Genomic DNA, 15,367 nt, shown 5'->3' on the forward strand with positions numbered 1-15,367 from the left:
TCAACATTATAAAGTTACATACATACATTAGTGTACATTATAATGACTTAATCTTAAATTAAACTGCTTAAATGTTTAGCTTCATAATTTTTACTTTCATTAAACTTTTTTGCTGTACTATGATGCACTCTCGCTTTGTTTACTCTAAATGAAAGTTCAAGTCAGGGGTCAAACTTGTTATTATTGGTTCGCTTAATGAAAATTCATGCAACGAAAGTTTTTTTTTTTTTTTTTTTTTTTTTTTTTAGGAACATAACCCATTCATTAAGGGGGTTGCTTGTATATATATATATATATATATATATATATATATATATATATATATATATATATATATATATATATATATATTTATATATATATATATATATATATATATATTTACATACATACATACATACACACATACACACATATTCAGACAATCAAATTAGCTAGGGGTGGCAGTAGCGTAGTGGATAAGGTGGCGAGAATGGGAATTGAGCAGACGTCCACACGTAGGTTTGAATCCCACCACATACTGCTTAGAAGCTATTCCATTTGTTGAGTTGTTTAAAGTTACCTACATGTCACTCTGATACCAAGGTTCAAGATGGTTACACCAAAGATGCACATGTGTTGTGATGTGGATCCTAATATGGGCACCACTATAAATAAAATTGACTGTTCCACTAATGGATGGAAGGTTAACAGCACTTCCCACATATACTTGTCAAGTATGCCTACAGACGCTATAGGCCATAAAAGAAAAAACAACAACTATTGAATGAAGATGCATCTAGGCATTTGATTATCAAGAATATGGGCTTAGGCTTAATAATGAATACCATGCACAGGCCTAATGTGTGTGTGTGTGTGTGTGTGTTTGTGTGTGTGTGTATATATATATATATATATATATATATATATATATATATATATATATATATATATATATATATATATATATATATAGTGGTACCTTGAAATTTTAATTTAATTAGTTCTGTGACGGAGCTTGTATCTCAAAACAACTTTTCCCATTGAAATGCATTGAAATGCCATTAATCTGTTCCAACCTCCCCATAAAGAGCACCCCAAATTTTTTTTACGTGTTTTCAGGTAAGAAAAAGGTATATATAAATAATAGTTATTGCACAGAAACATAATAAAACATAACGAAGGATAATATAAATAGATGAACTATTCTTATAAAGTATATTATCTCGGAGGATACGTTCCACGGAATATTACTGCATTCCCAACCCTCACTTGGGATTCTCGATCATATGGAGTGTACAGATATAGCCACCCACAGAAGCCTGGGGGCTCTAATAATCACAGAAGAGCTCATTGACAATCCCTTAAGTATGATTCATTGAATAAATGAAGTTTTAAGTAGGAGAGAGAGAGAGAGAGAGGTCCATAAAGGTTTGTTTACATTGTTCTGCCCCAACCATGATAAGTGTAAATAGAGGAGGTAGGGGGAGGTAGGAGAAATTTGTTTTGCCTTTTCAGTTAAGTACACATGCATACTTTATCAATACATGAAAATAAATGAAATAACAGCAAAAGCTTATTTAGTGTTCTTACCTTGGACACAGACATTTTTGACTAATGGTAAATGGTGGAGGAGGAGAAGGGAGGGAGGAAAGGATGCAGGCACCATTCATACATAAACATTAAACACAGATTAAAACCACTTCCTGTAGACAAATAAAAAGGTTAGTAAATGGTGTGAAAAGGATGAAATCATAATCACAGTGTAAAAGATCTATGGAAAACACGTAGATACTAGCTCAGCTGAGGCTGGACCGATGCACCAAACTCCCAACTATAAAGGCAACATCCCCAAGCATGACTCATACCAAATAAAAAAAATATCAAATTGTAGCTCATATCTAAAAAAAACTTGTATCTCAGGCAGCTCATATCTCAATGTACCACTGTATATATATATATATATATATATATATATATATATATATATATATATATATATATATATATATATATATATATAGAGAGAGAGAGAGAGAGAGAGAGAGAGACTCAAGACTCGAACTTAATTTGTTCCAAATGGCTGTTGAAGTATTAAAAAGTTCGACTATCGATACCTATAAATCAGGTAATTCGTTCTGATCTTAGCAAAATCTAAAGTTTATTTTATTAATTTATTTTTTATTTATTTATTTATTTTTATTTATTTATTTTTTTACTGTACATACCGTACGTGAAGGCCGGTGATTGATAACTTAGAAGAGGAGGGGTAGAAGGGTGAGGAAGAGGAGGGAGGTCACTGGAGGTTGAGTCACCATCTTTGTAACTATTCTGATGTGATTCCTGTGAATCCACTAATGGAGTGCTATGGCTCACTAACACTTGCACTCTCACCAGATTCCTTATTTTCATCACTAATAAACCTCTTTGGTGGCACCATAAGTTTCTATGTGAAAAACTAGCAACAACGCAGAAGAATGTTGTTTTTCTCAAGACTGTGGCAGGACTGGAGATGCTCACCGGCATCCGGTCTACCAGTATTACCAGTAATACGGTATCAGAATGCTACGGTGGCAGCTGCAAGAAGGGAGATGACAAAGCTTTGACAGATCAAATGTGCGGCCATTTGATTACCAGATATTTTCACTGTTAATAAGCTGTTGGTGTTAATGTAAGCTTACAAATGAAAAACTACAGACAGAATGCAGAATGTTATTCTGATGACCGCAGCAGCACAAGTCACAACTAGCGGAGGGGGGAAGGGGGATGCCAAGGAGCCTTTGTTTACAACCACATGTGTGGACGTTTGACTATCAGGTATTTTTTCAAGTATTAAATCGAACTTTTGTGTTCGAGTATTGAGTCTCCACTGCATATATATATATATATATATATATATATATATATATATATATATATATATATATATATATATATATATTTATAATTTAAGGGGTTAATGTACATTGTACTATTATGTTATTTCTGGGAAGGGTGGCATATTTGAATGCCATGGTCCATCCCAGGTAGCAAAAACATTAGCTACACCACTGGCTGCTTATTTTAGAATTGAAAACTGTAAGGAGTTTGATAGCAGCAACTTTTGTTATATACAGATATGCATGATATGCTTGTTTTAACTTTACTACATACTTGGATGTGGAGCTGCTTTACCTCATGCTCATAATGTACTGAATTATCTGGACAAATCATTAAAGGGATCCATTGTTGACAACTCTATGTATCTTTAAAGAATATTAAGTTTGGAGAAATATTGTTTGGCAGCATAACTAACTGTTAGTTAGTTCTGTAGAGTAGATGATGGCACTAACTCATTTACCTACTACTAACATGGTTTTGGGTATTAATATGTGCTAGAATAAAAACGTCTTTACCAGGTGCCAAGTTGATTGTACTTGTGCACTCTTGCAAGTTGTGACATGCTAAATAATAATTAAGAAAAGCTTTATTACTGTTATGTTACTGTTGTTGAAATAGGTATAATATAATTTAGAGCAAAATGTATTTTAATATTTACTTTTATCATAAATGTTTATTTACTTCCGAGTCAGAAACGTGCTTTATGCAGGGTTGTTTAGTGGTGTGATTTAATAGACTTTTCTATGTACCACAGCTGCTGCAGCTAGTACAGGCAAGCAGCAAAAGATGAGTAGAGAAGATTGATAGAGGCATTCCTTCATGAACATGTTTGTGTATTCTTGAGAAATAAGAGATCAGACCTGATTTTGATTAAGAAAGAAAAAGAATCCTGGTTTTTAAGTGTATAGATTAGTTTGAATTGAATTAGTAGACAAGCTGCTACTAACAGGAGCATTGTCACATTTATTTGTAATTGCATTGATTTAGCCAGTGTTAAATATAGTGGAATCTCAGTCCTTGAACTTGATTAATTCCTGGATGCTGTTAGAAAACTGAAGCTATTTTCTTCTTAGAAATCAATGTAAAATGGATTAATCCATTCTCAGACACTGATCTACCATGTCTTAGAGTCGTATGATACATGCCCTCTCTGCTAAGGTGGCTACCTCATAACATTGCCAGCTCAGAAATGATTTATCTGGAAAGGATGAATTGAATGACCTTAGTGACAGAACTTTTCTTTGTCACCAACCAAATGAGGGAAGCTACTGGGAGAATGCAGTTGTGCAGTAGTGATGGTGTTAGGAACTCATCAAGATAGCCACAGGTGGCTCAGGAATGTTTATAGAAACTAGAAATTAGTAATAAATGGTAGATTTTAATTGTCTGTTGATACTTGAAATCAATAACTTTGTCCCAGAACTAAATCATTGTACAGCAACCGAAGCAATTAGGATTTTTTTTTTTTTTTTTTTTTTTTACCTAATTGATTAAACAGGGGAGGTGTTCTATAACCCAGGTTCCACTGTACTGTAGTTTAATTTTGTCATCATTATTCCTGAAACTTACACATTCATCTCATCATCCTAATTATGAAATTTTAAACAAGAATTACTCATGCATCAGCTCAAATCAGTGGACACCATACTGTTCATGCTTATAACAATTTTATTAATCACTAAACAACAATCACTTTACCATTCTTCGGGCATTGGACTGCAAATCCATCCAAACCCATGGCTCTCTTAGCTTTTATCTTATTCTCTTAACTACCTCCTGTACTTAATCTTTTGTGCATCATGATCATTGACCCATTTGACTTTGCTAATGTACTGACTCCTTGATCATAATTGTGTAAGTTCAAGGAATGTTCCTTTGAGAAGAAAATTTGTGTTGTATAAGTTTCAAAAGTTTTCTTTTTATTTTTCACATGGAAGAAAAAATTAATAGGGTAGAAAGTGCTTCTTACCCATAAAAAAAGATGAGTTATTTTAGAAAGGTAGAACTAATCATCTCACTCATCTATATAAAAAAAAATTGAGATAATAGAAAGGAGAGTATTGAGTATGTCAGGGTTTCTTAGTTTAGCAATGAAAGGAATTAAGGAATGCAAATACTATGTTGTAACATTTTCAATGGCTTAGGGGAAGGAATGATAATTATAATATTATTAGTATAATGCTAAAGTGACTGATTTCAATAGACATGGGATTTCAGTTGTAATGTATTATAAGGATTTCTTAATGTGCATGTTTCTTCAAACTGGTAGTTGTGCACTAATTATTGTAGCATAAACTGATCAAGCATAGTATGGAGTACCTGGCTCACAATCCTTTTCAGAGGGAAAAAGCGTAGGAGTGGAAGTCGTACTCCTGTGCGGCGGCGACCAAGACGATCCCCCACTACACCTCCTCGACCCCGACCAGCTTCACCCCGTCGAACCACCCCAGCCACTGGGGCTCTAGCCCATGAGAACAACATGAGCTCTACAAGTTTATTTGCAGAACTGCTTAAAACAAGGAAAAACAGGGATCGATTCATGGCCCTAAGGACCAAAGAACCTGACAAACCAGAAAAGGGAAAAGAAAATGTAGAACCAGAAGGGGGAGGTTCAACTTCAGGACCAGATACCCCAGGGGCTTCCTCAGCACCAGTTGCTGCTGTCCCACCATCAGCAACTACTGCAGCTTCTGCAATGGCTGTTGCAGCAGCTGCTGCTGCTGCTCCTTCGGCTTCTGCTACTGCCACTATCCCTAATGGGGCAGCACAGGTGGAAAATAATACAGTCATTGATCTTGAAGAAAATTCAGATCAATCTTGCCCACCAGAACAGCAATCAGTTAATATCAAGTCAGAAACTCCAGATATAGGAAAAATTGACTTTAAGAAAGTTACAGTGCCAACAAGTCTGACAAAATTACCCATGCCTCCTGGAATAAATTTGGAAGATATTGACTCTCCCACATCTCCAAGCACACCACCTGAAACAAAGCCCACCAGGAAGAGTATTATCACAGACCTACCAATGCCTCCAAGTAAGATATCCTGTAGGATACTTTATTTTTGTTTGAAAAGTGTTGATGATTTATTTATAAATACAAATGCCATTTTGCCTGTTCATTTAAGATCAATGTATACAATTTTATCTTTTCAGTGATTGCAGGAACTGAGGATCTTTCTCCCGATGATGATACTCTGAGCGCTCCTCCTCTCTCCCGCTTAGGCCACCATAAATCAAGATCTTCTGCAGCTAGACCCAAAATATTAAATGCCAAACGTCATGACCGCACCCCTCTAGAAGACTGGAGTGAACGATGTGTGGAAGTGTTTGACATTATTGCTCAGATTGGAGAAGGCACATATGGGCAGGTGTATAAAGCTAGAGCTAAGGATAAGAAAAGTAAGCAACAAGCATTGACTTCTCAGTTTTGTGTATAAAATATTATAGCTTTGAATTAGGAGGAATATTGTATATAGTTATATAGTGTCTTTGTTATTTAAAAGTTCTCTCTCTCTCTCTCTCTCTCTCTCTCTCTCTCTCTCTCTCTCTCTCTCTCTCTCTCTCTCTCTCTCTCTCTCTCTCTCTCTCTCTCTCTCTCTCTCTCTCTCTCTCTCTCTCTCTCTCTCTCTCTCTCTCTCTCTCTCTCTCTTCATGTCATGAAAATGCAAACTCAGATTATATGAAATGATGTGCTTGCCTCCCCATTTCCCACAACCTTGCTGCACAAAACTTTATTCTTCCTTTCGCTTATTTAGGGAGGCTTTGGCATAGTGGATAAGGTGGTGAGCGTGGGATCGGGCAGACGTCCACGCGTAGGTTCGAATCCCACCACGTACAGCCTTAAACACTTTGCCATATGTTGAGTGGTTTAAAATTACCTACATGTCACCATGATACCCAGGTTCTAGGTGGTTACACCCAAGATGAGCTTCAGAGGTGATATGGGCCCTAGTATGGGTACCACTATAAATAAAATTGCCTGTGCCGCTAATGGGCAGAAACTGAACAGTGCTTCCCATACACTCTTCAAGTGTGCCTACAGGTGCTTTAGGCTTTAACCTAAAAAAATAAATAAATAAAAAAAAATATTAAATAAATAAAACTAATGTCTTCCTCTATAATGCAAGAGAATCAGCATTCTCAATCATTCATACCTTTCTCTGGCTAAATCTGGAAATCCCTGTTTGCTTCTGTATTTTCACCTTCCTATGGCTTTAGCTCATTTAAGTGGGAGGTTTCAAGACATTTATCGTCGTGTTGGCTAACTCTTGATCCTCATTGGCTTTTTTTTTTTTTTTTTTTTTTTTTTTTTTTTTTTGCCACTGGCAGCTGCTTCTGCATAAAAAGGATAAATAAATAAATAAAATTACTTGTTTTTGTATGTGTGTGGTGCAAACAGGTGAAAAATTAGTGGATGAAGATCCCATTGTTGAATATTCTGTGTGCAGTTTTATCATTGTTCTTTTCTTTTTCAGATGATGAGATGGTAGCCTTGAAGAAAGTAAGACTAGAAAATGAAAAAGAAGGTTTTCCAATTACTGCTGTTCGAGAAATAAAGATCTTGAAACAGCTTCACCACAAGAATATTGTCAATCTAAAAGAAATTGTTACAGACAAGCAAGATGCAATTGATTTCAGACATGTATGTTTGATGAAGTTATCTTCCATCTTTAAAACAATACTGTTAGTACATGCATGAAATTGATTAAACATTTACCTCATATCTGTAATATTTTAACTTGGATTTTTTTTTTTTTTTTTTTTTTTTATACAGGACAAGGGATCTTTCTACTTGGTGTTCGAGTACATGGATCATGACCTGATGGGTCTACTGGAGTCTGGGATGGTAGAATTTTCAGAGCAGCACAATGCTTCTATCATGAGGCAACTGCTTAATGGTCTGAATTATTGCCACAAGAAGAATTTTCTTCATAGAGACATCAAGTGTAGCAATATCCTTATGAACAACAAGTAAGTGATGCATTACATTTTCCTTTATTTACCATAATTCCTTGATTACTCATTTTTATATTGCTCTTGTTAATTATTCTGAAGTCTTAATTAACAGTAGAGTTCATAGACTTTACATTTGTTATTGAAAGTTAGGTTTCTTATTACTAAAATGCTAAACCTTGTGAATATCTTTATTAATAGAAATAGCTTTTTACACACTTAAATAAAATATTATTTGTTTAAATCTATCTGATCCTTGATAGTCTCCAAAATCTGGGATTTTACTGCCTTCGCTGATTATTGTCAATTTCAAAATTTTGAATTTTTATAGCAAATCCACATCAACCTTATCCTAGATTTTTATTGTTGATTAATTGTAAGTGATTTGAAAATGCATTCCTCTTTTCATTTAATCCCTTCCCGGCAGAAGATCTATATATAGATGTTTCGAGAACAGGACTTTTTGTTGGATCATGTGTGTATAGACAATTCCTTACAAGTAACACAATTCATAAAATGAATAATTATTTGGCATCTCAACTACCAAAACACTGGTCAACATGGCCTCTCAAGGCTGGTCATCACATGTGCTTTGTTGATGGTGGATGTGCTACACACATAAGCTAATACTGGATTTATTTATTTATTTTATTTTTTATTATTTATTATTATTATTATTTTTTTTTTATTATTATTTATTTATTTTTTTTTTTTTTAGCCTTTCATGTCAAAGAGAAAGAACGCCAGCAACATTGCCTAAAAATGAAAAGGTTCAAAACAAGTACAGGGAACTCGATTTACACGTGTTTGATTTACATATTTTTATTATAACGTGACCGAAAAAATACTATTATTAATTTAATTTGTGCAATCAGTTTGCTTATATGCGATTTGGCCCAACCGCATTTTCAAACTGAGCGCCAGACACAATTTCAAACCGCGCCAGGGAGTTCCACTGCTGGCTGATAGGTGGGAGCTCCGCTCTTCTCATGCCTCATTTGCAGTCTGCCAGTACTGAATACAGACAGAATCTCTTCAGTCTGCCTATGATTTACCAAGATGACCCCAAAATGTCCTTCTTCTTCTGCATGTGGGGTTAGTTTTGATAAGTGGATTTTTGATAAAGTGGTAAAGCTCAGAGGAAGATGGTGACTGACTGTGGTATGAGTGGTGAAGGCAGTGACACAGTGAGTGTTTTGTTTACGTATGGTAAATGATAAAAACATGTTAATTTAGCCAAATAGATAAGAGTATTTTGTACAAATTTTTTGGACCACATCCCGCATCCCCCGTATTATCTATTGTTTCTTATGAGAATTACATGTTTGTTTTACGTGAATTTTGATATACGCGATGCCTCTTGGAACGCATCTATCGCGTAAATCGAGTTACCTGTACATATGTGAAAAATACGAAGAAAAGTGGAAGTAAATTACATCCAGGTCACAAGTCCTAGATGTGAGTAACTATTCATGCAAATATATTGACATACATTATCACCAATCATACACAAACAACACTTCCATATAGATTCAATTGTTTGTTCAGTTTTGCAGCAGAGTCTATGTATAGATGTCAATAAGGAGTACCCATTTGCAGAGAAACTATGTATAGACATATGGATGAAAGTTGGTAGCATCTATATATAGACAATTTTTTATTTGGTAGTTCACTAATCTGTCCTGCTGCCAGGAAAGGGTTAATGGTGACTATTTTCTATTTGTGTTAACTCCTGCTTGAAGAATCAATGGAATAATATACAACTGTTAGTTTGACTAACAGCAGAGAAACTGTTCCATGATAGTTTTTTTATTTTTAAGGTAAAGAGACAACTTTTAAGCAGATAGTGTGATTTCCTTCACCATGATGGTGATGCATGACAGTAAGTTTGACTTGTATGGCCAAAATATTGGCACACAGCAAGTAATGTGACTTAAACAGCTAAAAGTAGTACATGATAATTCTGAGTTCCACTTCCACAACCATGAAACTCATCCACACCAATTACAAGTATAGTTACTTGCAAGGTTGTATGTGGAAGGTAAAATTTAAAGCAGAATATGCTGGTGTGTAGTGTATTTACCTAGTTGTATTGTACAGGATTCGAGCGGGGCTCATAGTGTCCTGTGTACATGTCTCCATTTATCCAATTTTTCCTTAAAGGTATGCACATTATGTGCTGTGACAACTTCATTATTCAATGCATTCCACTTCGCCATTTTGTGCGGAAAATTGTACAGGCAACCCCTGCTTAACAAAGGGGTTACATTCCTAAAAATAACCTTCGTTAAGCGAACAGATTATAACAAGTTTAACTCCTGACTTGGACTTCCATTAAGAGTAAACAAAGTGAGAGTGCATCATAGTACAGTGAAAGGTTTAATGAAAGTAAAAATTATGAAGTTAAACGTTTAGGCAGTTTAATTTATGTCATTATAATGTACACTAATGTATGTATGTACGTAACTTTATAATGTTGATGATCTTAAATTTATGAAGGGAGGGAGAGTGAAACGGGAAAGACACTAACCGGCAACCTGTGGAATGTAAACAAAGGGCGCATCATTGTATCACATACAAAACTTATGTACCACATTTCCACAAGGCTTTCAATTTTATCCATTGTAGAGCCACGAGTTCGGGTGGTTCTTTTAGCTTGCAAGGAAAATACGGTCTCACCAGCCTTCTTAATAGAGTCTGCTGACATGAAAATAGTAGAGACAGTAGATAGAGTCAAGATGGTGGCGAGCAATGCTATTAGTTTTCTCGCCTCGTGTCTGTGAATAATATCCAGCTTCACTTCGAGAATAAGAGACTTCCTGGTCTTCATAGCAACGCTAGGCGACATTGCAGGACATTTTGGTGGTAAGTTGAATGAGGGAAGACGAGCTGCTGCTGACGCTGTATTTGTTTTGAACAAGGGGAGGGAGTGGTGTGCGTGTTGTCCACAAGAGGCGCTGGTGTATTCGAAAGCCTGTTGGCTTGCGTGATACGGCAGTGCTTTCAAACTTGGAAAAAATTACCTTGATAAAACTTCGTTAAAGCGAGTTTGGTGTTCGTTAAACAAGTAGATGGTAGTAAAATGAAACCATCGTTGTAGCGAAATTTTGTTGTGTGAACCTTCGTTAAGCAGGGGTTGCCTGTATTTTCCCATATCCTTCACACACTGCCTCATCCTGATTTTCTTTACATGACCTCTTGTCCTTCCATCTTCTGTCACCAGCACCAGGTCTTCCTTGTCTATCTTTTCAATGCCATTGACTATCTTGTACATTGTTATTGTGTCTCCTCATTCTCTTCTATGTTGTAAGGTTGGTAGTCCCATTTCCTGCCATTCTTCATATGTTACATTCTTTAGTTCTGGCACCATCTTTGCAGCAATCTTCTGTATCTGTTATAATTTTCTTATATCTTTTTTAGAGCTCGGAGACCATGCCACAGCTGCATATTCCAGCTTTGGATGTATTATGCTTGTGATGAATTTTTTTCATCATATCTTTGTCCATGAATTGAAATGCCATTCTTATATTAGTTGACATTTTATAAGATGATCTAAATATCATGCTTATGTGTTTTTCAGAGTTCAGACTTTCCTGTATAATCACTCCCAGATCTTTTTCCTCTTTAGTCTTCATTATTTGTTCCTTTCCCACCAGGTATTTCCATACCGGTCTTCTCTTGCTCTTTCCTAGTTCTTTTACGTGACATTTCTTGGCATTGAACTCCAATTTCCACTTCTTACTCCTCTCATAGATTTTGCTTATATCATCCTGTAACAGCAAAGAGTCCTCCCAGGTTTTGATAGCAGCTTTGCATCATCAGCATATGAATTAATATAACTGTTTATCCCATTGTGAATGTCATTTACATAAATGTGAAACATAATGGGGGTTAACACTGACCCTTGTGGTACTCTGCTTGTTACTTTACCCCAAGATGAGTATGTATCTCTGATCACAGTTCTCATCTCTCTGTCCTTCAAATAATTCCTTATCCATTCTAACAAGTTCCTCGCAGTCCTCCTATGTTCTCAATCCATGTCTGCTTTCCAGTCCTTTTATTACTCTCGAGTAGAAGCTTAATGAGTTCGACACACATGACCGTCCTGTCCTGAACCCAAATTGTCTATTTGATATGACTTGTTCTTCTTCCAGATATTTAACCCATTTTCTTTGATAATTATTTCACACAACTTCCCCATAGCACTTGTAAGTGATACCTGTCTGTAATTTAATGGTTCAGTTGCCTTTCCTCCTTTAGGTATCAGTATTATGTTGGCTTTGTTCCATTTTAGTGGAACTTTCCTTTCATTTAGTGAACTTGTAATTATTTCCCAAATTAGATCCAGCAGTTGCTCTTTACATTCTTTTAGCACCCAATCTGATACACCATCTGGCCCCATTGCTTTTCTGACATCCAAATTACCCAATAATCTGCTAATATCATCTTGGTGCATTGTGATTTCTTGTAATCCTTGGCAATGTAATGTCCCATTAGGTTCTGTAAAATCATCATCTACAGTGAACACTTTTGAAGCTCTCATTTATTATTTCATATATTTCATTCTTTGTTTGGTATGTCTTGCTTCCTTTAATTATCTTTTCTATTGTTTCCTTTTTCTTCATTTTGCCATTTATAAATTTGTAGAAAAGTTTTTGCTTTTACTCACCACATCTTTCTCAAAGTTTTTTTCTTCCTCTCTCCTTTCTCTAACATATTCATTTATCGTATCCTTATACTGCTGTCTGTTATTGTCATTTCTCTGCTTTATGAGTTTCTTCCAAGCTTTTTCTTTTGCATTTTTAGCTTCTGTGCATTTAGTATTGTACCAAGCATGTATTTTTTTCTATAAAAAGTACGTATTTCTTTATTCCTATGATATATTTCTGTAAGAATATTTCATATTTCCCTTGTATTGCCCTGTTGTACATAATGTTTTTCCATTTAATTAATTTTTCAAAATCTACTCTTGCATAATTTAGTCTCTTTTTTGTTGTCATCTCTGTATCTTATCCCATCCTCCTGTATTTCCAGCTCTTATGTCACATGATCACTTCTCCCAATTGGATTAAGGTATTGTGTGCTGGGGGAGGAGGCTTTGGTTTTTATGTGAATACTAGGTCAAGCAATGATGTTTCTTCTTACCCCCTGGAATCTTGTTGACTCCTCCACCCACTGGTCCATTGTATTTACCATAGTCAACTGTAACGCCTTCTCGCTCCACTGTCCAGCATTATCCATTACTTCCATCTCTCTCCAATTATTTTTTTTGCAGTTAAAGTCTCCAACTAAAATTGTTCTTCTATCTTTTCTTATCATGTTATCTAAGCACTTAATCACCTCTTTTTGCATATCTTTATGTTCCTCAGTTCCCCATGTATTTGACTCAGGTGGCACATATGTAACTATGATTTTTCTTTTTTTCAATTCCTCTGTTTTGATTGTTACTCCCATTGCTTCCACCTTGCCCTCACCATATTGCATATCCTCCACACATATATTACCACAAACCATTATTAGCAGTCCTTCTCCCCCTTTACCCTTCCTGTTTCTTCTCCAGCTATTATATCCCTCCTCCTTAAAGTTAACATGGATCTCTGCTCTTAGTTTTGTTTCAGCAATGCACATTACATCTGGCTTTTTTTCTTACAAATAATTCCTACCCTCCAACACGCTGGATGACAACCCATCTATATTAGTATACGTCACTCTTAATTTCTTGCCTCCTCCATGACCTCCTCCTTCTTCCGTAGATACCGCTTCTTTTGTCTCATATCTAGAACCTACCAGTAGAAAAAATTTTTTCTCGATCTCCATCCTTTTATCGTTTTATTCCTTAGCTTCATTTCTTAGCACTTTCTCTTTTATCCCTCTCCTCTAGGTTCATATCCCTTTTTATCCATATATCTTTATGTTCAGTATCATCGGCCAGCTTCCCTTTTCCTTGTCATAATTTCCTCCACTGCCACCTGCAATCTCATTCTCACTTTCATTGGTCTCCTACCCCCTTCACTAATTCTTCCCAACTTAATCACTTCCTCCACCTCCTGGTCCAACTCTTGTGTGCTGTCTTGGACCTGTTTGATAATAGTTTTGGCCATTTCTCTCTCCATGCTTTCTTGTGAACTTGTTTGAATTTTTTTCCTTCATCCCAAAAATCACAAAACATTTCCTCTTATCCACTGTATCTCACTAGATCTTTCTCCTTAATTACTTGTATAACAGCATCTTTTGTTTTTTCCTGAATTTGTCTCTTTACTACCTCTGAAAATTTAACTTTTTCCTCTTCCTGTTCTTGTTTCCATGCATTTTGTAATTCCTTCAGCTTCTTTTCACCCAATCCAGTTTCTGCTCTGTCCTCAATCCCATCTTTTATTTTTTTTTCTGTAGGCTCCTTAAGGAGTCTTCATATTTGTGACATGTAGCTTTTAGTAAATCATTTTGTTTATTTATCTCCTGTTTCTCTTTTGATTTCTGATTGATTACACTGACCTTCTCACATTCGACTAATCTCAATCTCAGCTCTATGTTTTCTGTTATCAGTCTGTCCTGCTTGTCCATTAAACTCAACATCACTTCCTTCATGTACCTTATCTCTCTTTCCACATTTATCAACCTCCTCATATTGCCTCTTTTGTCTCTTATTGTCAGTCAATCTCTTCAGTCCAACAGGTGTTTCAATAAATTGCTGTTTTTCACAAGATGGCATTTGTTTTAATGTCATACGTCTGGCCGAGTCACCCAGTTCCATTTCTCTCTCCCTTTTTCCGTCCATACGATCTAAAACTTATTTATTATGGAGACAGAACCCTATGGACCCCTACTCCCTGTACATACGTTTAGGTCAGACTCCTCCAATGCCTGCTGAAGCACTTTGCCTGGGAGCTGCTCAGCAACGTCTTGACAGTGCGGTGTCAGCAATGTGTTTGTGTGCAGATGACATTATCTTAATGAGCCTAGTGAAATGAAACTTTAAAGATTTAGAGTGGTGTATTACATTTATAAGATGTGTGTGAAGGAAACTAAAGATGAATATTTGAAAAAAAGTGGATGATGGTTTTTAAGATAGTGCATGTGTTAAAGAGGTAAACAGATGTGGAAAGCAAACTTGTGAGCAATCAAGGAATTTTTGGACTATAGAGTTTGAACTGTTGATTTTGACTGGTAAAGATGAGGTATTAATGTATAGCAGTTAACTTGACTAGTATTGCTGAGAGACTGTTGGATGGTAGTTAGTTTAACTTGCAGAATTGAGAAACTTGTGAGTTAGTTGTTTTCATATGAACATCCAATAGATAACACAAAAAGAGATAGCAGTGAAAGTTTTGGCTCAAAGTGAAGAAAAAAAAAAATAGAATTTTGTATGAATTTAACATTAAGAATGTAGATATTTTGAAAACTGAAAATATTTAATTTTGTGACAATAATATTCATCGGTGAATGAAACTGTTCATGCTTGAGACTAGAGACTGAAAGGACACTATATTATTGTCAAGGTTGGTCAGGTTTTTTCTCATTAACAGAAATAGATGTTTTTGTGTAACCTGACAGTTT

The 15,367-nt window shown here is 35.6% G+C and overlaps 1 protein-coding gene across 4 annotated transcripts in view; it reads left to right on the forward strand.

Moving 5' to 3' along the window:
- Window positions 1-15,367, forward strand: part of LOC123516514 (cyclin-dependent kinase 12-like) — a 44,247-nt gene that overhangs the window by 23,992 nt on the left and 4,888 nt on the right. For all 4 annotated transcript variants that reach the window (XM_045275932.1, XM_045275930.1, XM_045275931.1 and 1 more), the window contains 4 exons: window positions 5,200-5,894; window positions 6,014-6,259; window positions 7,336-7,502; window positions 7,635-7,831. In XM_045275932.1, coding sequence (XP_045131867.1) covers window positions 5,200-5,894; window positions 6,014-6,259; window positions 7,336-7,502; window positions 7,635-7,831 — 1,305 coding nt within the window. The remainder of the gene's footprint in view (window positions 1-5,199; window positions 5,895-6,013; window positions 6,260-7,335; window positions 7,503-7,634; window positions 7,832-15,367) is intronic.

The sequence above is a fragment of the Portunus trituberculatus genome, chromosome 41, assembly GCF_017591435.1.
Source record: "Portunus trituberculatus isolate SZX2019 chromosome 41, ASM1759143v1, whole genome shotgun sequence".
Taxonomy (NCBI): Eukaryota; Metazoa; Arthropoda; class Malacostraca; order Decapoda; family Portunidae; genus Portunus; species Portunus trituberculatus.